Source organism: Peromyscus leucopus, chromosome 7 (genome assembly GCF_004664715.2).
Source record: "Peromyscus leucopus breed LL Stock chromosome 7, UCI_PerLeu_2.1, whole genome shotgun sequence".
Lineage (NCBI taxonomy): Eukaryota > Metazoa > Chordata > Mammalia > Rodentia > Cricetidae > Peromyscus > Peromyscus leucopus.
Genome location: NC_051069.1, coordinates 40,238,990 through 40,261,024, shown reverse-complemented (window position 1 = coordinate 40,261,024; position 22,035 = coordinate 40,238,990). Strand labels below are relative to the sequence as shown.

At 49.2% G+C, this 22,035-nt stretch overlaps 1 protein-coding gene across 1 annotated transcript in view; it reads right to left on the bottom strand.

The window, feature by feature from the left end:
* Positions 1-791: 791 nt before the first annotated feature.
* The window catches only part of Kcnj5 (potassium inwardly rectifying channel subfamily J member 5), a 28,971-nt gene continuing 7,727 nt past the window's right edge, over positions 792-22,035 (bottom strand). Inside the window, exons 2-3 of the mRNA XM_028879074.2 lie at positions 6,859-7,797; positions 792-2,450 (exon numbers count right to left, since the gene is read on the bottom strand). Of these exons, the coding sequence (XP_028734907.1) occupies positions 2,128-2,450; positions 6,859-7,795 (1,260 nt within the window). The 5' untranslated portion in view covers positions 7,796-7,797 and the 3' untranslated portion in view covers positions 792-2,127. The remainder of the gene's footprint in view (positions 2,451-6,858; positions 7,798-22,035) is intronic.

Below are 22,035 nucleotides of genomic sequence, written 5' to 3'. Positions count from 1 at the left end.
TGCCTGTGAAGGCCTGGGGTGTGGAAAGCCAGGCCAAGTGCCTGTCTCTCATGACAGTTGCTGCATTTCCTGTTACCCCAGACATCCAGGCCTAACAGCAGGCTCCCTCCCTAGATTCCTGATTGCAGCTTACCTACTGGGTGCTGCGAACCTGCTGGGTTTCTTTCCTGAGTGGGGATGGCATCTCTTTTCTCATGCCCTGCTAGACCTGCTTCACACAGAAAGATGCTTGAGACCATAACTGGTACCTTATCACTGTGGGACCAGACCACCACACACACACACACACACACACACACACACACACACACACACACTCACACACGTGCACACATATCACACATATACACACATACCACAAATCACATACCACACATGTGTACACACACACACACACACACATACACACACACACACACACACACACACACACACACCTCACTGCCTAAACCATTTCTCAAGATTTAGTTCAGGTGCCAGGTAAAGAATCCCCTCTTCTATGTGGGGGCTGCTAACAAGTATAACTGTTCATCTCAGGCCACTTTCTCCTCATCAGCCCAGGGACCTGGGAACCCAGTCTGAGGGGGAAAAGGCCTGAGGTCCAGAAGCTGTTCCCTTGGCTCCCTTAGCTTCTCCTTGTAGATCCCAGGGAAAATGCTCCAGGACCTGGCAGGAAAGTGCTTCTCTTTTCAAAGGCTGGTTGAGAACTATGGACTCGGGGTGGGCTGTGTTAGAGGTGTGGGAGAGTGTGTCAACATCTCTCCAAGACTGGGCCCAGCTTATTTTTCTTACTTAAGATTCTTTGACCTGACCATCAATCAGTCCTCCAGGCTGGAAGGGAAAAGATTCCAAGGCTGTTGACCTCAAGGCTCTTCTCTGCTCTTGGGCTCTTCTTTTCCTGGTTCTCCTGCCGACTTTCTCACCTCCTGTTCTCAGGGACTACCTTCTGGGTCCCGCCACCATGTTGGAGCTGTTCTGTAGGAGGGAGGTCCAGAGGCCTCTGGGTACCAATCTAAGACTCTGGTCCACCCTTGGCCACCTGTCACCTCTGTGTCGTAGTCCACTTTCCTCCTGGGAGCCCCCAAGCAACAGCTGAGGCAGACGTTTCCTTCTTTGTTAGTTTTTCTCTCTTGCCTTTTGGAGACGGGTATATAGCCCAGGCTGGCCTCAGCTTCACAATTCTGCCTCCGCCTGCCAAGTGCTAGGATACATCAGTCCACCAGGCTCCAAATTCCTATATTAAAACATTCCTCGCTTCCTTTCCCTGCTGCTGCCCTGGGTTGGTACCAATGAGTTCATCTGGCTCTCTGAAATTCACATGTTCAGGACCACTTCACAGGTTCTTTGAAGTTCTTGGACCACAAAGTCCTACCAGAAGCACAACTGCTGGGATTCCCCGCTTTGAAGTGCAAGGCACAGTATGACTAGGAGTCCCAGGCAGTTGTGAGGACAGCGTGTGCATGCTCCTAGGTCCATTGTCAGTGTCCCCGGGTCACACTAATGAACTCAATTACCCTGTAAGCCGTAGTGTCCACACAATAGAGAAGAGGAAAACACACGCACGCACTAGGAAGTAAAAGAGGTGAACAAGGGGCCTTGCAAAGAAGTTATTAGTGAGTGGCTGTGGCCTCAGACTAAAAGGCATTGTCCCTGACTTGGGTAGCTTTGGCCTGGGAGGAGGCCTCTGTGAACTCATCCCCAGCTATGGGCCTGAGCGTCCATGGACAGAATTGCGCTCCCTCAATCTACAGGCCTCAGTGGTAAGAATCAGGGGTGATGTTGTCGGTCCCTAGAGGAGACAAAATCCGGGAGGGAAGTGAACAGGTGCCGGTAATCAGAGAGAGGGTAGATGGAACCCTAAAACTCCCTCTCTGGGAATCCCACCCTGGCTACAGCCTTAGCTAATGCTCCCACTCACCGAGGCCTAGAAAGCACTGTCTGTGAAGGCTAGGCAAGGCCCTTGCTCAGAGGCCCCAAAGAGGAGACGTGAGGGCTCAGCCCGCTGTTCCTCCCCATAGAGCTCCCATGCTCCTGGGGCCCCACAAAGCTTGCTCAACTAATTGGTTTCTCTGGCTGCCCAGGCTCCTCGGTGTCTGGTAAGAAGAGGCTCTGGGTAGAACGCAGACCTCACATTGAGCCCCTGGTCGCCCGGGACACACTCAGTCCATTGGGTTCATCCCCTTCATCCTGCTCAGCCTCAGCATCTCTCCCAGCCTCAGCACACCCCCCAAGCAAGGGAGGGCTGGGAAGGTACTGCAGGAGCCGCCCATTCCGCTTCATTTCTGCCAGCTCCTTGGCACAGCAGCTGGGTGTGTTGGTTTCATAGGTGTCGTGGAAGGTGTTGTAGTCCACCTCATAAAAGCCTTTTTCCAAGGTGAGGACTGGTGTGAATCGGTGGCCCCAGAGCACCTCTGTGTCCATGTAAGAGCTTCGTGCTTGGCAAGTCATGCCTAGGGAAACAGAAACCACATGCATTAAGATGCAACCATTTAGCCGGGCGGTGGTGGCGCACCCTAATCAGCACTCGGGAGCAGAGCAGCGATCTCTGATTCGACCAGCCTGGCTACCAGTGAGTCCAGGAAACACAAACTACACAGAAAAGTCTCGAAAAAAAAAAAAAAAAAAAAAAAAAGATGCAACCATTTATTGATCCATCCATCTGTCCGTCCATCCATCCATCCATCCATCCATCCACCTACCCACTCACCTCCACATCCATCTATCCGTCTAGTCATCTATTCATGTAACTATCCATTCATTATCTGTCTGTCCATCCACTCAATCACACCCATCTCCAGCCATTAAATCATCTGTTCATCTGTGGTGCCTTCAATGAGAATGGCCCCCATAAGCTCATATATTTGAATGTTTGGCTCCTTGTTGGTAGTCTGTTTAGAAAGGATTAGGAGGTGTGGCCTTGTTGGAAGGTTGTGTTTCTGGGGGTTGGAATTGAGGTTTCAAAAGCCTGTATCATGTATCAAGCACCAGTCTCTTTCTCTCTGTTTGTGTGTGTGTGTGTGTGTGTGTGTGTGTGTGTGTGTGTGTGTGTGTGTGTGTGTGTGTGTGTGTCTGTGTCTCTGTCTCTGTCTCCCTGTCTCTCTCCCTCCCAACCCCTGCCTTCTGCCTGTGGATAAGATGTGAGTTTTCAGCTACTGCTCCAGCCTGCCTGCCTGCTGCCGCCATGCTCCCTGCCATGATGGAAATGGACTAACCCTTTGAAGCTGCAAGCAAGCAATCCAATGAAATGCCTTCCTTTATGAGTTGCCTTGGTCATGGTGTGTCTTCACAGCAAGAGAAAAGTAACTAAGACACCATTCCATTCCTCCAATTATCCATCTATCCAACCATCTGCTCATCCAATCATTTTTTTTTCAAGTGCCTCTTGAACATCTACTTTGTGCCACTGATCTGGAAGATAAAGCTGACTGTAAGATGGTCCTTGTTGTGGAGGAGCTCAAACCACAATAGGGAAGAAAAAGACAAATGCCCTGGCGAGATGCTGGAGTACATTTCTAGATGCTAAAGGGGGACACGAAACAGTTGGAGACAAGGACACAGTTCTTGAGAACAGCATTTAGAAGGCTGAGACTGGGAAGGAGGCAGGCCAAGGCTTTGAACAAGGTAAGTTCGGAGTGACGAATCAGGGAGCTGCTGACAGGCGTTCAGAACATAGGGAAATGGTTCTGAGTGAACATACAAACAAGTCTGTACACTCATGGACACATACATGCTGACATACATGTACATGTCTCCATATACAAACATGCACAGGAAGGAGAAGCAGCCTGACGCCCAGCCCGGCTCCTGATTGAGGAGGATGCTCTGAAGTCTCCCATCCGTCTGTGCAGCCCTGCCGCCGCCACTGTGTTATTTTTAGGTGTTGCTTTCTCTCCAGAGAGGGAGGGCAGTTTTGTTTATGGATGAGGAAGCCTCTGTGCTTAGGGTCACAGAAAAGCAAATTTTTGTTTAATCTCTGCTCAAGGAAGTACTAGCTTGTGCTCTCTGGGCACTGAAGGAGAGCCTTCTCCAGCTCCCACTCCAGGCCTTGTCAACAAGCAGTCTGGGCTCCCCAAAGCATCCCATCCACGGTGGGTGGGCTTGTATAGCCCACTCTGCGCTCAGGGTGATGCCCGCCCCAGCCAGGTCTTTCCAATCAGGCCTCACTCAACAGCCCAGTAGAGGTAGAAACACCCGAACTGGATACTGACCAGGCTAGCCCAGGCCCAGTGCCTGCAGGCCCCCAGGGACTCTGAAAAGACCCTGGCACAGGACTCCCGTAAGAGTGCCTGCAGAAGTCCCATGGGACTCTCTGCCTCGTTTTTCCTGTTCGTCCTCTAGGGAAATGGTCCTGGCTATCCTGTAGCCAGGACGCTGGCTGCTTGCACCTGTTACCTTTCAAGGCACGGATCAGCTGTGTGCTGCACCTGTGGCGTTCCACGTGGTCCTTTTGTGTTCCCACCAGCACATGAGACTGACTCTCCTCATTTGCAGACAAGTCAAGCAACGTGCCCAGATTCACATCGGAAGGGTGTGGAAGAACTATGCCGCTCAACTCAAGCTAGGCCTGAGTTCAGACCAAGGTTCCCGGAGCGTAACAATGAAACAACTCACGCCATTTGTGAGTAGGTGGTCTCGGTCTCCCACATGGTTCCACAGACAGAGAGCAAAGATTAGCTAGCACAGGTTCTGGGCGAGGAAGCCAAGCAGTTAGGACAGGACAGTATAGGCCAAGGCTTTCAGGGAAATATGGAAGGAGGAGCCTGCAAATGGGATCAGCACCCACCCCCTCGGCTGGGTGGTCTGGGGGTGCTCTCCTGCTGCACACTGTGGCAGTGAGAACATCAAGATGAGACTTGTCTCTGCCCCATCCCTCCTCCAGGACCTCAGAGAGGAGCTCCTTCCCCAGAAAGTGATCCTGTGTTCTATCGTGACCCCGTTACCAAGGACACAGTGACCCTAGAGTCCCCATCTACACGAATGCGCTTCCTGCTTCCTGACTGGCCTCAGCCCCAGGGGCTCCTCCAGCTGCCACCATATGCTTCCTGGCTAGGCTCCGGCCCCCAGCAGATGGCCAGGCAGCCTTAGGCACAGTCTCTAGGGCCCACCATCATCCTGCCTGCCTCCGACGTGGAATTGGGAAGCCTTGTGGAGGAGCTGTCTGAGTCTCCCAGCCAGTAGCCAGATTCTCAAGGGCTGATAGGTATGTCTGGTCACCTTTAACAAGCCTCTAACATCTTAGGGACCAGTGTGGTGTGCAGAAAAGGCTGGAGACTTGTAAATGAAAGCCCCAAGTATGAACACTTAATGTCTGCCTGGCACTTTTGAGGTTCAGCCACCATATCTGCAAAGGGGGTGAGAAGCACATACACACTATTTGTAAGGTTTTGAAGAAGATGTGTTATTCTGAGCATGGGGGAGTTTTGAACAAATCGTCACTAGGGTTAGCCTGCTGCTCAGTCTAATGGTGAATTAAAGAGAAGGAAGGTCAAGGAAGACAGTCACAGCATTTGACCAGTGGCCCCTCATTCCCAAGAAGCAGGAGGTCCAACCATGAAGCTGGTGCCTGTGGTTCTGAACTAGAGCTCAGGTCCTCTTAGACCTTGAGTTCCCTGAGTCACCTCAGAGAGATCTGCCGCAGCAGAAGGACAGCTAGGGGACAGGTTGCTCCTGAGAGAGGACGGCTAGGACAGCATCTCTCCCATATCTGGAGCGTAGGTGCTCTTTAAAAATGGGTTGTGCTGGGATACCCGTGAACTCAGGAAAGGCTGCATGCTGGGTACCATCTACCCTGGTGAATCTTTATTGTCAACACAAACCAGAGTCACCTGGGAAGAGGGACTCTCAATTGCCTCCATCAGGAATGTCCCCGGGGTGTATTTTGATTGATTGTTGCGTGGATCCAGCCCACCATGGGTGATACTATCCCTAGGCAGGTGGGCCTGTGCTGTATATAAGAAAGCAAGTTGAGCAAGCAAGAGGGAGCAAACCAGTAAGCAGCCTTCCTTCATGGTTTCTGCTTTAATTTCCCCCCTGCTGGAGGTCCTGTCCTGAGTTCCCTCCATGATGGACCGAGACCTAAAAGATGCGCAAACCTTTTCCTTTCCAAGTTGCTTTAGGTTGTATTCTAGGTGATACTCTATTTTCTGTCACAGAAACTGAAAACAACACCATCTTCTCCTAATGATGAGGCCCACAACATGTATAGCAGTGGTTCTCATCCTGTAGATTGTGACCCCTACAGTGGTCACACATCAGATATCCTGCATATCAGATATTTGCATTTTGATGCGTAAGAGCAACAAGCATACAGGTGTGAAGTAGCAACAAAATACTTTATGGTTTGGGTCACCACACCATGGGGAACTGTACTAAAGGGTCACAGCATTAGGAAGGTTGAGGACCACTAACAGGGCCGTGAAGTTTCACTCTAAAATATCAACTCTTTTAGTCAGCCCAGGCTTCGCAGTCACCCCATGCCTGTCTTAGGCAGGAAGCACCTTGACCTGTTGGTGTAAGGGCTGGTTCTGGGGTCCTGATGGCTTGGCAGTGCTTGCTCACATCTGTGCTTCTGTTTCTAAACCCTGAATTCTCCCTGTGGAGGTGTGGGAGGACCCCGGGGCTGTAGTATGTTTAAAGTCTAGAATCACACCTAGGAATTGGAGAGTCCAGCCCGTGTTAGCGATGGTTAGTGCTCTATCTTGGGTAACTGCCCCTCGAGTCACACTGGGGATGGAACAGGGTGTCCTCGCTGTCATTTTGGGATTCTTACACACAAATGTGTACATTCTAGAGCCACAGTGGTCTAAGCTCCAGGGAGCAGAAGAGGATGAGGTAGCTGAGGAGGGCAAAATGTCTTACCTGTTGCTTCTACCATTCCTTCTAAGATGACCACAACTTCAAACTCTTCCTGTTCCAGCTGAGCACGCGACATCTCCCAGAAAGGGCTCTTCTCATTGATCTCATGGGAGATGATGAGCGGGGACACCAGGAAGAGACGGTCATCACCAGTGTCAAAGCCCACATTAATGTCTGTCTGGTTCAAGGGGATGAACTCCCCTTCTTTGGTCTGCCGGGATTTGATTAGCTTGGCACGGATGGAGGCCTCCACGATGTGGGAGTTTCGGAGGTCACCTACCCGGAACATGAGGCACAGCTTCTCATCCCGCATGGAGATGACAGCATTGTTGGAAAACATGAGGGTCTCTGCTCTCTTCTTTGGCTGGCTGATCTTCACAAACATGCAACCCACCATGAAGGCATTAACGATAGAGCCCAGAATGGCCTGCACCAGGAGGAGTATGATCCCCTCCGGACACTTCTCAGTGATGACTCTGAAGCCATAGCCAATGGTTGTTTCTGTCTCAATGGAGAACAGGAAAGCAGACACAAAGCCACTGAGGTTTTCAACACAAGGAATCCACTCTTGGTCACCCACATGGTCCAGATCACCTCGGACATAAGCAATGAGCCACCAGATGAAGCCAAAGAACAGCCATGTGATAGTGTAGACCATGGTGAAGACCAGGAGGTTGAAGCGCCACTTGAGGTCCACCAGGGTGGTGAAGAGGTCACTTAGGTAGCGGTAGGTTTCCTGGACATTGCCGTGATGCACGTTGCACTTGCCACTCTTCTCCATGTAGCGCTGACGTGGCTTTTTGCCTTCTGCCAGCAGGCGAGTGCGGTCTGTGGCGATCGGTGTGTAATCCCGTGCCTGCTTGGGAATCTTCTTGTGGTCCTGGAAAGTGACTCCTATCTCCATGTCTTTGCTCATAGCGTTCCTGGAATTGCCAGCCATAGCTGAGACACAATGGATTAAAATGACAGCATCATTAGTGATGTGCCCTGTTCTGATTAGTACAGACCTGGGACTGGAGGCTGCTCCCTTCTGGGGATTTCTTTGTATCCCTGGTGCCACTGAAGAATATAATATATGACCCATGCTCAGGGGTTTACTGAATGAATAAAACTGGGGGTCAATTACACATGATATTTGAAGAAACCTGAGAGCAATTTGAAACAAAATAATTGCCACCGTTTATGAAATGCCTGTTATGATTCATGGATTGTCACTTATGATTAATGCAATAGCCTGTTGGAGTTAGTGACTGCAATCCCCATTATATACTGTGTATAGGGTGCATTTCTTTCTTTTAAAAAAGATTTCGTTTAAAAAAAAACATGTATGCATGTTTTGCCTGTGTGTGTATGTGCACCGTGTGCATGCCTGGTGCCTATAGAGTCAGAAAAGGCATCAGATCCTCTGGGAATGGAGTTACAGACAATTGTGTGCTGCCATGTGAGTAGTGGAACTAAACTCAGGCCCTCTGCAAGTGCAGCAAGTACTCTTATAACCACTGAGCCGCTTCTCCATCCCCTCACGTGGATCTCATATTTTGTTAGGATACAAGGTCCTCACGTGCAGGTTTTGTGTCTATTTGTTCCTTGCTGCATTCCAAACACAAAAACAGGATGGATCGCCTGATACACACTGGTTCAAAAGCACTGCTGCATAGAGAATGGAAAGAGAAATAAGAAAGCAGAAGAGAACGTGAAGGCCGCTGTCTGGATTCCTACTCACCTGGCCCCAAGCCTGTGCTGTCCTTTAAAGGCCCCTGCCTCCCGTCCTCTTTTTCCATGGGGAGCCTTTGGCAGCTGATGGAATGGGAAAGGCAGCATATGTCTGCTTCACTGAGTGGTCACTCATGCTGTCTGTATGGGGAGTCTGGCCGGCCGTCTGAGCACTTATTAAAATGACAAACCACTGTGTAGATGCACCCTTGAAAAATCTGATCTAGTTAGTCCTGGAGAAATTGAGATGGATGAGATGTTCGTGCCCCGAGGCTTTCAAAAGGACTGCTTTTAGAGGGCACGGCACACTTCAAAGAGACACGTGGACACCTGGAAGATTCCATCTGTTGCCTTCCTGACATTCTGCTCAAGCTCATTTAAGATGCTTTGAGACTCTGATAAAGATAGGAGAGACTGTGAACCCCTCTGACTACTGAGAACAGCTTACTCAGGGGGAGAAGTTGAGCTAAGAAATGTTCCTCCATTTGCTTGTTTAATCCTATCACAAGTGATTAGATGGTTATATATAATCTGTCCATTTTTCTTTTGTTGTTGCTAAGGTTTTTGTTTGCTTATACTTTGTTTTTCAGACAGTCTCAGATTGGTAGGGAAGCTACTATGTAGCTCAGACTGGCCTCGAACCCTGGTCTTCCTGTTGAGGCTGTGGTGCTGGTGTTGCTGGGGTGTGCCACTGTGCTGAGCTCATCTTTTTATTTTTCAGTTGAGGAAATGATGCTTGAAGCAGCATGTGGCCAGTTTGGGTTTGGAATCTGATTTTAGCTTGCTGTACCCCAGAGGCTTAACCCTGACGACTTGGTGATGTCCTATGGCTCAAGCTTTGGCTAACAGACTGCTATTTCGAGAATTTTCTTTGAGCTCTGACCCTGGCATATGTCATCTTAGGTCATTCTTCATAAAGCAACTTTCCTGGGTTTCACAAGAACACCCTTTCCCAATGTATAATTCTCCTCGGCCTCCATTTTCTTTGTTGTACTGGCTGAGAAACAAAGTGTGTTGACCACTCTGTGATCCGGTCCAGGAAAATTGTTCTCTTGCAGGCGTGAATCTAAGCACACACTGTGGATTGTTCACCTGGAGTTTGGTATGTCTGTCTGTCTTTGGAATCCAGTTGGAAGCAGTCCCTTGTGGGAAGTTCCCTAACACTAGTTTTTGGGACTTTATGGAACTCCTGGGAACCATTCTGATAAGTGGTCATGAAGCTGTTAGGTAGCCAGTCAGAAATTAGCAGGCCTGGTAGACATGAGGGCTGGACCCGTTCTTTATAATCAACATCCTGTGGAGCCCACGACTCTAGTTATGGGTTGGAGGAAAGGGACCTGAGTCAAATCTGGTTCTTCCATGGGACATCCTCAACTGCCTGAGGACATTCGTTTATAACTATTTAAAGCTGGTTCCAGGTCAGCAGTATGCATTCCATACATACCAATGCCAACTCCTGTAAGTTTCAGTCAAATTGGCTATCAATCATCTGGACAGGAAAATACCCCTTGGGGAAGCTGTTGTCCTAGTTAGCTTCATCTGTCAACCTGACACAGTCTAATGTCACCTGAGGACAGGTCTCAAGAGATTGCCTACATCAGATTGGCTTGTGGCCATGTCTGTGAGAGATTGTCTTAACTGATGATTGATATGGCAGAGCATAGCCCACTGTGAGCAGTACTATCCCTAGGCAGGTGAGTCTGAGCTGTAGAAGAAAGCTAGATGAACACGAGCCAGGGAGCCAGTCAGAGAGTGAGATAGCAATCCAAATTCTTTTGCTTCAGGTTCCTGCCCTGAGTTCCTGTCCTGACTTCCCTCAATGATGGAAGGTGACCTCGGAGATAGAAACCAAATGAACCCTTTCCCCTCACAGGTTACTCTTGGTCAGGGTATTTTATCAAAGCAAAAGAGATGAAGCCAGAGCAGCTGTCTACTTCAGGGCCACTAGAAAGAGTGTGGTCTAGCTAAAATGTAAATCAACACAAGGTTCTCTGTGGTCATGGCTCATTCTCACCCCTTGAGGGTGTCCCATGTTACTCTGATAAACTATGTCTTCTAACTATATTCTCTACGTCTTCTCTGAATTCTTTTGACAGAGATCACAAGACTATGGAGATGAGTGGGGACAAGAGCAAAATACCAGTGACATGGACCACTGAACCACCTGTTCCATTGGCCAATCAAGGTAATTTTGGCCATTTTGAGAAATCTTAGGACTCTCGCACCCTTTTCCTTTGCTACCTGGGCGGCTGCAGCAATTGCAAGGTAACCTTTAAAATGTCATATTGAAGAGTCATCCATTTGAAGGGCCATTTGTCTCAGACATCCATTGGTCATTTCCCACTCTGCGCACAGCCACCTGCTCCCTGCTTTCACATGTGGTAGTTACAAAGATAAACGAAATAAAAAGGGAAATGCTTGGACCATCTTTATAGAGTATGGGATTTTGTTCTGCCCCTTGGGTGAGTCTTTGTACCAAAAACCTGACCAGAGATTCCTAGAGCTGGTGAACTGTGCTGGTAGCCCTGAAGCCCTGCACTCCTGGGGACTCAGTTGTGGCCACCCACACTGGCTTCCAGCTGGGTGTTTTAATGAGCTTTCCCAGCCACACATGCTGAGCAGGGCTAAGGCAGGGCCATGAGAATGAGTCCTGTTCAGGGCACTTGAGAAAGTGTGTCCTGCCCTTGGCTCTGCTGATTTTCTGCACTGTTTCCTTCCTATTTTTAAATACACTTTATGCCTTCTTATAGGAGAGGGCCCTGTGATGTCTTAGAAGGAAGATTTTTTTTTTTTAGGACACCTCTGCCCAGGTCTGAAAAAGTTGTGCGCTAGGAGAAGGAGAAAAAGACTGCATATTTCTGATTTAAGAGCTATGCCTATGCCTAAAATAGTCCTTGTATCACCCAGTGTGTGATGACAAAGTTCTGTACTCAGCTTGGTGGGGTTAAGAATCCCGTAGGTCATTAATGAGACCCAACTTCGGGCTTGTCTGTGAGAGTGTCTTCAGAGAGGGGTAAACCTGAAGAGGGAAGACTCGTCCTGAGTGTGGGCAGCAGTGCCCCATGGCCTGGAGCTCCAGGTTGAGTCATAAAGGAGAAGGAGAAAGCACATGAGCCACGGAAGTCCCGCCCCTTCCCCTGATTCCTGGTCTGTCCAGATGTGAGCTAGCTCTCACTGCCTGTGCTTCCAGCTGCTGTGCAGCGTGCCTTCTCCACTGTGATGGGCTGTCCTTTCAAGCCCTGAGCCAAACTAACTGAAGGGTTCACAACACGCCCCCCACCACGGTTGCATTCACCAGGCGGACACTTCCGCCTAGCCAATTCCAGTCAGGATAGCCATTTCCGGGTCAAAGCGTCTCGTAACCAGGATACCCGGACACCTCCGCCTAGCAAGTTCCGGCCAAGGCATCTCGCATGACCAGAATCCGTGACGTTACATGGCTACGTAAGCGCAACGTGACCATGTGATCTACGCACATGCGTGGAGTAGTGACATGACCTGGCCATGCCCCCAGCCGGTTTTAAAGTGGAGCGCCATGTTTCCCAGTTTTCTTCTTCTTCACGCACGTGTCTCTCCCACAGGCCTGCGCACTCTGTCCCTTTAACTCTAATAAACTCTATAAGCGGATTCTGTCGTGTTTCGTGACATTTCCTTGCAGGGTAAGAACACAACGCAGCTAAATAACTAACACTAACCTCTCCTCCTTCAAGCTGCTTCCTGTCAAGTGTTTGATCTCAGCTACCAGTATGCAGGCTAGGACTTGGGGTTGAGTTCAATATGCAGCGAACTTACTCTGTAGGCCACAGAAAAACAGTGCTATCTGTATCAGCCTCAGTTTCCTATGCTGTATATCTCAGCTACTATTCTCTGTCTTCTAGCCTGGGGGCCACGTGGGGAACCCTACAAAGGCTACAATGATACAAATATAAATAAAATGTGGTCCCATGCCACATAATAGTGCTATGACTAATGACAGACTGCATATATAAATAACACTGGTCCCCCAGGACAATGTCAAGTAGTAATACAGCCTGTACTCAGCCATCTAAATTTGTATAAACAAGCTCTACAAAATCACCTAATGGTGCATTTTCTTCAGACTGTACTCCTGTCATTAAGCTGGGTGCTATCTATATTTATAATCTCTCATTCCTTGAATTTAAATGCAGTGTGGTACTCATTTTTCCTAAATTTTAAAAACACACACAGAGAAAAAACATCTAAAAAATCAAGCCATAAAAACCTCAGTGGTGTTTGCAGTGTGGGTATTAAGCTCCTTGATCATGGAGTCATTACTACCCAGATTTCTTTAAAAGTTAAGAGCAGACTCATCTTGGAAAATCCTGGCCTCCAATGCCTGTGTGCCCATCAACTCAAACAGATTTTCAGGCACAATATAAGTAGACTTTTAAAATCACATTCTAGGATCCGTTCAACTAATTATGTATCCATCCAGTGGGTATTAATTGAGGAACTGCTATAGTCCAGCCCCTGAACTGGGCGCTGGACACAGAGCAGTGAAGAAGGTAAAATGTAGGCCCACCCTACCTGTGCTTTACCTCTTAGCACTGTCTCTTGGTAGCCCAAGTATGTACAGAACTGTGTGTAGCAGAGAGGCAGGAAGAAAGGCACAAGCGTGCTAGAGTCAAGTTGAGCATCCCAGCTGCTCTCTTCAGGGCTCCAACTGGAGCAAACCCCATTACATCTGGCCACCTTGTTACTGCTCTTATCTTCTGGCTGCCCCTTTGCCTGTGCATGGGAAGAATTACTAGAGCATGATGAAAGGTCTCTGCAAAGACAGCTTCAAGGGCAGCAAAGAGGGTTTGTTCCTTTGATACCAAACACAAGTGGAGAGACTCAAAAGAAGCCACATCAAGGGAGCTGGATTTGAGATGGCGTATGGATGCAACTGACATTCATTAACTAGACCTTGGTGCACAGGATCCTCCCAGACACCCAGCACAGTGCAGAAATCTCTGGAATGTGGGGAGGTCTAAGATGCTAGGGTTCCAGGAATCCCTGGATGGCAGTCTGATAAGAGCAATACTCAGTCTTGGTGGTACCTCCTGGACAGAGCACCGGGCTGGGAGTCTAAGTTATTCCAATTATGAAAATGGGAATCACAAGCCTCTTCCTGGGTTACTCCTTTCTTTCTTTCCCATGTGCCAGCTGGATACTCTGAAATTTGGGACATGTGATGAAGGACATTCGAGGGAGGGACACAGAGGAGGACATGCACATGTGCCTGTGGAGCTATCTGGATACTATTCTGGATAAATGTGATGAGTGTGCTAGGTATTTAGATGAGGTTTGACAGCATTGGAGACCATTGATGGAGGCAAGGAAAGCATCAGCCTTGTATCCGTTTAGATTTAAAATACCAGAAGAAAGGGTGGATGTTTCAGAGCTTTACTGAAGCCCATTACTGGACAACAACTTCCTTCTAGTTAAAAAAAAAAAAATCTGAAGTCCACCAGTAATCTAGATCTGCAGTAAACATCAGAACATTATATACTATTAGCTCCTCTTTTAAGAGTTAATGTTGAAGCTGGGTGTGGTAGCACATGCCTTTAATCCCAGCTCTTGGGAAGCAGAGGAAGGCAGCTTTCTGTGAGTTTTAGGACAACCTGGTCTATACAGTGAATTACATAACTGCCAGGACTATGTAAAGTGGCCCTGTCTCAAAAAGCAAAAAACAAACCAACAACAAAAAGTTAATGTTGAGTCAGTGGCCAAAGGAGCTCCATCGATTCCTCTCCCAAGTTCACAGACTATTGGTTACTTTCCACAGCCTGGTGGTAAGGCCTATTGCTGAAGATAACACTTACGCCAAACACGAAGAAACCGAGCTGGTGCCCAACGAGCTGGTGCCCAACTAGAAGCCTCACCCCTATTGACTAGCATTCATGCTGCTAGAAGGTACCTCGCATGCTATCAGAGAAGATAAGTAATCATCAGTATCACTCAGTTACAAACCCTGCAACCAACTACAGAGATCTGCCTGCAACATAGGCAATAGCGGTACAAATGTTATGGGAATGACCAACCACTTTTTAAAAATCAGATTTAATAAATAAAAAAGTGGATTTAATGCCCACTGACTGTATGAGAGAAATTCATACTTGATATTGCTAAAGAGGCCAAGAACTTGAGACTAGATAGATCATGAGCCTGGGGGTAAAACCTGCTACCATTATTCTGTTAAAGGAATATAGCAATAAAATGACTCCTAATGACATATTGCTGAACTCATAGATCAGAGCATCACTCAACCCTTATTAGAGAAGCTTCTTCTTGCAGTAGATGGGAATTAAGACAGAGACTCACAACTGGTAATGTGCATGCAGAGAGTTAAAGGCATAAGAAATCACATCTATATCCTGCACAGAGAAGGCACATTTAACCAGGAAGAATTCTGAGATGCCTCCATGATCCCTATCCCTAAACACACTCCGTGAAATCCCAGGACTTAGGTACCCTGCTCTCATGGTTGGTGCAGTTTGAAGGTGATATCAACCTGGTCTACTGATAGTCACCCTCTGAGTGACTTTCCTGGAGCAGGAGTCAGTAGTCAGTAGTCAGTCAGTTTCTTCTTTTCTTTAAAGATGGAAAGGTCTACACACAGCAAGTAAAGTGGCTGCCTCTGGGAACAGACAGTAGCCAGTGATGGCTGGCGAGGCAGCCACAGTCCTCCAAGGGCAAAGACTGGATTTCTCACATCCCCAGAAGAGGAGCTCAGGTTCCGTATAAGAACTGAGCAGGGTTGTGATCACACAGTGGCTATACCTCTGATGCTAAGTGGAGACTGTTTTGCGATATTAGTCAGGTTTGTGGCCATCTCCTGTGGTGGAAATGGAAACAGTGCAGACCTGGATGCTCAGTAGAGGATCTGCCGGCTGCCAGATCTCCTTAGTTCCCAGACAGTGCTCCACTAGTCAAGGAAGGTGCGCCAGCGGATTGAGAGCCTCCTGAACCTGTGGCTCCATCTCCTCCACTTTGAGGGGAATTTTTGTCTTTGTTTTACAAAAGGGGAAAACAGGAACTTCTAAATCTTCCCAAGGATGCATGGTGTGTTGTTTTATACTCCCCCCACCCCACACACACACTGTTTGTAGATTTGAATTTCTCTATTTTCCATACCATGATTAGGAACTCCTCCTCGGCTTATCTTCCCCAGAAGCCGTGTCTGGGGACTCTCTAAGAACACTTCCTTCTTGCTGGCCTACCCTAGGCAGAGCTGGGGCAGGGGCTGTGAGCAGTTCCTCTGGGGCTGGCCTGCACAGTTCTTAACAACTTGCTTACTGCTCCTGGGATGCTGCCCCAGATCAGGGAAGCAAAGTGTAGAAAGGTTTGGGGGAGGAAGAGGCCCCCATGCACAGTGGGACCAGGAAAGCCTCGTGGGGATGGCAGCTCTGAGCTGTGAGTGAGTATGAGAATGGGATCCCTGAGCAGGGCATTTGAGGGCCTCGAGACCTGAGGCTTCAGGATGTAATGGTAACCCAGGAACCCTGAGACCCGAGGCTCTCAGGCTGGCCTTGCAGAACGTGACTCTGAAGTTTTTATCATCCTCCCAGCAGTTTAGGACAGCATCCCTTCTGGGACAGAACACTCCATGCTTTTCTCATCACTTTTCTGCCCTCTAGTCCACGGGAGGCCATCCAGCTGTCTGGGGAAAAGCCCCAGATACTTATGGACTTCCCAGGAAGAGTGGGAACAGCTGGCCTCGGGGCTCTGGGTGAGGGAGAGTTGGTATGATTCAGTAATGGGCAAGGCCCAGTCTCCTCACCTTGTGGGTCACTTTCTCAAGGAGGGGCCAGTGTATGCCCTCCCTCCCCCAAGAGCCTGTGGGCAAACCACACTAAAAGTTGGCTTTTCCCCAGGGGCCAATCTTGATTTCCCACGGCTTCAAAACTATCATTCTTAAAGCAAAAACCCTTTTTAGAGCACTCTGAGGCTTCGTGGCACAGAGACCAGCAGAGATAAATCTTTAAAAAACCCATCGGGGAGTTCCCGAGAAACCTCGTCGTATTTGGTCTACCAGCCTAGGTGGGATCTAATCTTGAATTCTTTGCTGGCCCACCTAGGTCAGTCTGGGTCATAGCACGGAAGGTACTAAGTGTGAAAGCCCCAGGGGATGAGAAGCAAGGCTTTAACCAACCAGCCAGCCAATTAGTCAGCTAATGAATTCCCACTGAACACTTGCGTTTGCCTGGGCCCTGGGGATAGAGGAACCTAGGAGCTCGCCATATTAGCATTATTGTGACTTCCATTCATGGAGCTATTGCTGAAATGCAAGTTCTGACTTAACCGAGTCTGGGGTTCCTTGAATCTCCATGTTTCCCGAGGTGTCCCAGTGACATCATTGCTCATGGCTCTCGGTACCTTCCTGGGTGGCAAGGCTGCCCCTCCCTGAGTGCACAGGGCAACCAGCTCTGTGGTTCTAGAAGGCTCTAGTGGGCAAGTGAGTGAAGACCACAGGTCTATTCCCTGACTTCAGCCAGCTCACAGGATGGCAGGCAGTTCACATAATGGCCGACAGGTCAGCTCCATGGAGAATGATATGAAATCCAAGGCACACTTCTTAACTGGGTGTGGCTGAGGAGGTCAGGGAGGGCCAGCAGAGCTGTAGCACACAGTGCCTACAGAGCGGAGCAGAGGGGTCCCTGTCCTTGTCGTGAGGACAGGGACCGAGCAGGAATAATGCTTCCGATGCCAGGCCAATCTGGGCGCTGGGCGTCTATGCCCTGCATCCTCTCACACACAGCTGGGAAGTCCCTTGTAATGGCTTCATTTTGCAAATCACAAAAGCATGACCCGTTAGTTGCTTGCTTAAGCCTGCTGTGCCTGAGTGGCAGGGCCAGGTTCCTCTTGACTTCACATGCTCTGAGTGCCGGCTGCTCCCCATCGGCTCTCAGTGTCTGGCCAAGTCGCTCCATGCTCCTGTGACTTCAAGAAACCTGACCCAGCTTGCAGCCAGACTGACAGACACCTGATCTGTGCCAGGAAGCCGATTAATATTGACTGCTGTGCCCCCAGGCTGCCAGGAGCATGACTGCTTCTCTGCTCTCACCGGGGCTGTCTTCTCCCTGTGTTCCCCTACTTCCCTCCTGATACCCCTGAGCCATAAGGCAGCATCCCCTGCTCCCAAGTGTCCCTCATTGTTCCAAAGAGATGGAGACCCCCTGTGGTCCAGGGAACATCAACCCTTCCGGCAGAATCACAATGCTGCCCTCCTTCCTTCCGTCTCAGAAGCATCTGCTTGGAGTGGACCCTACAGAGAAGACCATGGGCTGGGCGGCAGCCCCTGGTTCCATTCTTACCACTCACCACAGGGTTACTCTTCATCTGAGGGAGTCTGCTTCTGCCAGGAGCGGAGGCAAATACTTCACTCCTAAATACTGTGCCTAACCCAGTGTATGTACTGGTAGCAGACAGAATCCAAGATGTACACTGACCTCTGCTGCCTACAAAAGCAAGTCAGAGAGGCCAGTGGGTAAGGCTGCTCTGGGCTCTCTCTAGGCCAGCCCTGCACAGTTGCTTATCAGTCCTATGCAGATAATAGGCGTTCTCACACCTCATCCCACTTTTTTTTTTTTTTAAATGGGGTTCCACCATCCCAAGCTGTCCTTGAGCCAAGGATGACCTTGAAATTCTGATCCTCCCCTGTCTCCACCTCTGGAGTGTTGGGATTGTAAGCGTGAGCCTCTAAACCTGGTTTGCATTGGGTGGTTTTTTTTTTTTAAAAAGACTTGAAATACTTCTTTCTATTCAGTCTAGGAAAAGCAGTTATCCAAGCCGATGGTAAATGTAAACAAAATTGTTCTGAGCTTGGGGAACTCGGGAACGCACAGTGGGGTCTGTAGCAAGCCCTGTCCACCTGCACTTCCTGAAGGACTGTGCCAGGATGGCACGGTGTGGGGGTGATGCTGTGGACCCACTGCTTTTCTTCTAGAAAGTCTAGAGAAAGATTTGGAGATGGAGCTGGGCGTGGTGGCGTGTGGCTATAACCTCAGCACTGGGGTGGATGAAGCCGGAGGATTGCAAATGTGTGAGCAGCCTTGGCTACATAACAAGCTTCAGAGCCTACGAGGCTACACAATGAGGCTTTGTCTCAATATTAAAAGAAAGTGGGGGGGGGGACGACACAAAATTCCATTTTGTATGATGATAATGGATTCCATTTTGGAGACACTGTTCAAGGTAAAGAAAAAGGCGTCTGTGAACCTGGCTCAGCATCTGCTGTTTCTGGGCTGCTGAGGGAAGAGGACCTCCTCCCTGAATGAGGTAGACTGTACTTTGAGTATGGTGATCCTGGCACTAAGGGTCCAGATAAAGCCACACTTTTCCTACAAGCTTTTCTCTTTTCATTAACACACAAGCACTGTCAGTCCTCAGGACAGAAGGAGGCAGGGCCTTCAATCTGGGCACACTCCCCAACAGAGAGGGGTCCAAGGCTGTCTCCTCTGTTCCCACAAGCCCTGGCTACTTCCTACAGCCTTGTCCTCCCAGCCCCTCTGTCATGCAGATGGCTTGCCAGGGCACCCTGCACCCGACAGAGCACACCTTCTCCTCATGAGCAAGCTCCCCCTTCTAGAGGGCTGCGGAGAGAGAGCAGCGCACTGGGCCGTGGGCCATGGTCCTCCATTTCACTAATGGTGGTGGCGAGATTCTCAATGGGCAGAGAGTTCTGACTGCAAGTCCTTCAGGGAGGCTGTAAGGACAAGGGAGGAGAGCAGGTCACCTCTCTGCTGCCTTCTGTCTCAGATGCAATGGATGCCCATCACCAGCTGTCAGTCATGGCGGCATAGCGGGACTGTGGAGCTCTGCCACGTAAGTAGAGCTGAATGCGGGTGCCAGTTGCTTACACCCAGGCTGTTGCTAATTCTCAGGGGACTCTAAAGGGCTTGGGGAATGCATGGTTCAGCCATAAGTAGAAGGCCCTAGAAAGAGGCCCTCCCATAGCCACAGTAATAAGATCTCTTGTGGCTTTAGGGGGAGTGACGAGCATAGGCCATGCTCCAGGAGCAGGGCAAGGGGCACTTAGTGGAGTGTAGAGCCAGGGACAATGTGACTCTAGGAATAGATGGTGTCAGAAGGGACACTTCATCGCTTCGGGGCTGTATCTCTGCACGATGCTCTGGTGGCTGGGCCGTGGGCTGAGAAGAGCTCCACCAAAGGGAGCTGTAAGCGGAAGCCATCAGCCTTGCGCAGACTCCATCCCTGGGGATCTGTCACAAACTCGCAGGCTCCTTTGCTCGGGATGCCCCTGGCCTGCATCCCAGCTGCCTCTGCTCCTCAGAGGAGAGTCCTGAAAATGGCCCTTCAGCACAGGTCCAATTACTGCCCAGTCGAGCAGGGGAGGAAGACAGCGGCCTGAAGTTGCAGCTGAGTCTCTCAGCTGTGCCACATTTGGATTCATGTATCAAGGCCAGAGCAATATGCACAGAAAGGGGTCTGTGCTGTGTTCCCACAGCTTCGAACTCTGCTAGCTTCACTTTAAGCATGTGTTCAGTGCAACTCTTGAAGCAGGTTATACTGACTTCTTTGTAGAAAAGCTCTGAAAGTGACGTGTGTGTGTGTGTGTGTGTGTGTGTGTGTGTGTGTGTGTGTGTGACACACTGACAACTCTGAACTGGGGGCTTTACCTATGTTAACTTGACAATATTATGTAGTAAATATTATGCACCCATTGTGCAGATAGAGACTGTGATTCAGAGCAGGAGGGGAACTTGCCCAAGGCCACATGACAAGAAGAAGCAGAGCCAGCACCAGACCCACGCTATCCAAGCTCCTACTTGTCCATCAGAATCCAATGGTCTTGGCTATTGATTATAATCCTGCCTTTCCTGGCCACACCTGTTCCCTGGACCACATTTACCCAATTGATCTCCACCCTTTTTCTTTCCCATAAGAATGAAAGCTGCCCGTGGGAATCATCATGCTGAAGAAACTATTTGCCATCTGAGCCTGCCAAATTCCAGTGTAAGGTCCCGGGCCCCCTTCACTTGAATTGGCATTAAGGGCAGGTGTGGTGTGAAATACTACTGGCCCAACTACTGTACAGAATTATGATCATGGGATAGCAATGGTGTCTGCAGTTCTGTGGGGTTCTTCCAAAGCTCTTTCTCTGGCTCATGAGACTCCCATAGCTTTAGTCCCATTTTAGAGTTGCAAAGTAGAGGTACGCAAGAAAGCACCCGTCCTGCCCCTCATTCCTAGGAAGCCGCCAACAGAACGCTGAGGCTGTAATAGGGATGTGGAGTGATTTCACAGCAGGCCTCACAGGGGGCCCTGACTTCTAGCTGCACAACCAAGGGGCCCGCTGACGGTGCACCAGAAGGTGAGCTTGGGGCCCTCGGAACCTCAAGCTGCCCAGATGAAGGCGGTGATTGGCTGCTGGCTCAAACAGCATCCTTGGCGGATTCTCTATCACCTGTCTAAGGAAGTCATAAAGCTTCCTACATAGGCTACTGGGGTCTGGGGAGAAATAAGTGCTCAATTAGAGGAGCTGTGGACCAATCCCCTGGCTATCTTGTCATCAAAGAAGCAAAAACACCGAGAGTTGTGATTGAGATAAAAGCAGAGAGGGGACTAGACAGAGTTTGTGGGCTTTCTAGGGACACAGCTATCTTATGTGAGACCAGAAGAGAGAAACCTAGCATTCTGCTTAGGGACTTCACTTGGAGAAAATGCAGAGACTGTTAGAAAAACGATTTGAGTACACCTGTGGAGTGGACCGCTAACTTCCTTAAACTGGAATGTTTCATGGCTCACCCCGAAGACCTGTGGGGAGGATGGGGGTTGCCCACTGCTGCTCACATCCGATCACTTTGATGCTTGGCTGTGGTATACTTGTACAGTGCTCAGGTACCCTGCCAGTCCTCTGCAGAAGATGCATGAAAAATCACCAACAAAAAGGCATGAAAATCAAATTAATTCCTTTCACATTTTCCCCACATTTGTATCTGTCTATTTTTTTTCTATTCAAGCCTGCCATCTCTATGAAAGCAACTACCGTAATTCTAATACATTTCGTCACTGTAACCCCGCACTGTATGAATTCTGCATTAGATAATGAAGGGGATTAATAATTAAGTCAAAATGAAAAACTACTTGTTTCCTCTCCAAGGCCTGGGGAACAGATTTCCTGGGCTGGTGCCAATTTGTCAGGGATGATTAGAGAGTATCACACAGAAGTACAGAGAAGACAACATCAAGAAAGCACATGAGGTGAAAATCCAGATGTTTATGTAAAGGTGAAAGGGTAGGGGGTGAGGGGGCAGATGGGAACCAGGGTACAGTAGGTATGGCCCCCAGAATTACAGCCGAAACCTACTGGGTACAGGAGGGCAGGACACACTCATTCGGAACACTTTGTGTGTACTGTTTATTTAGTCCCTTCAGAAAAGATGTGGAGTTGGTAGTACTTTCCCGTGTCTGGTCCAGGAAACAGGCACAGGGTGTGGG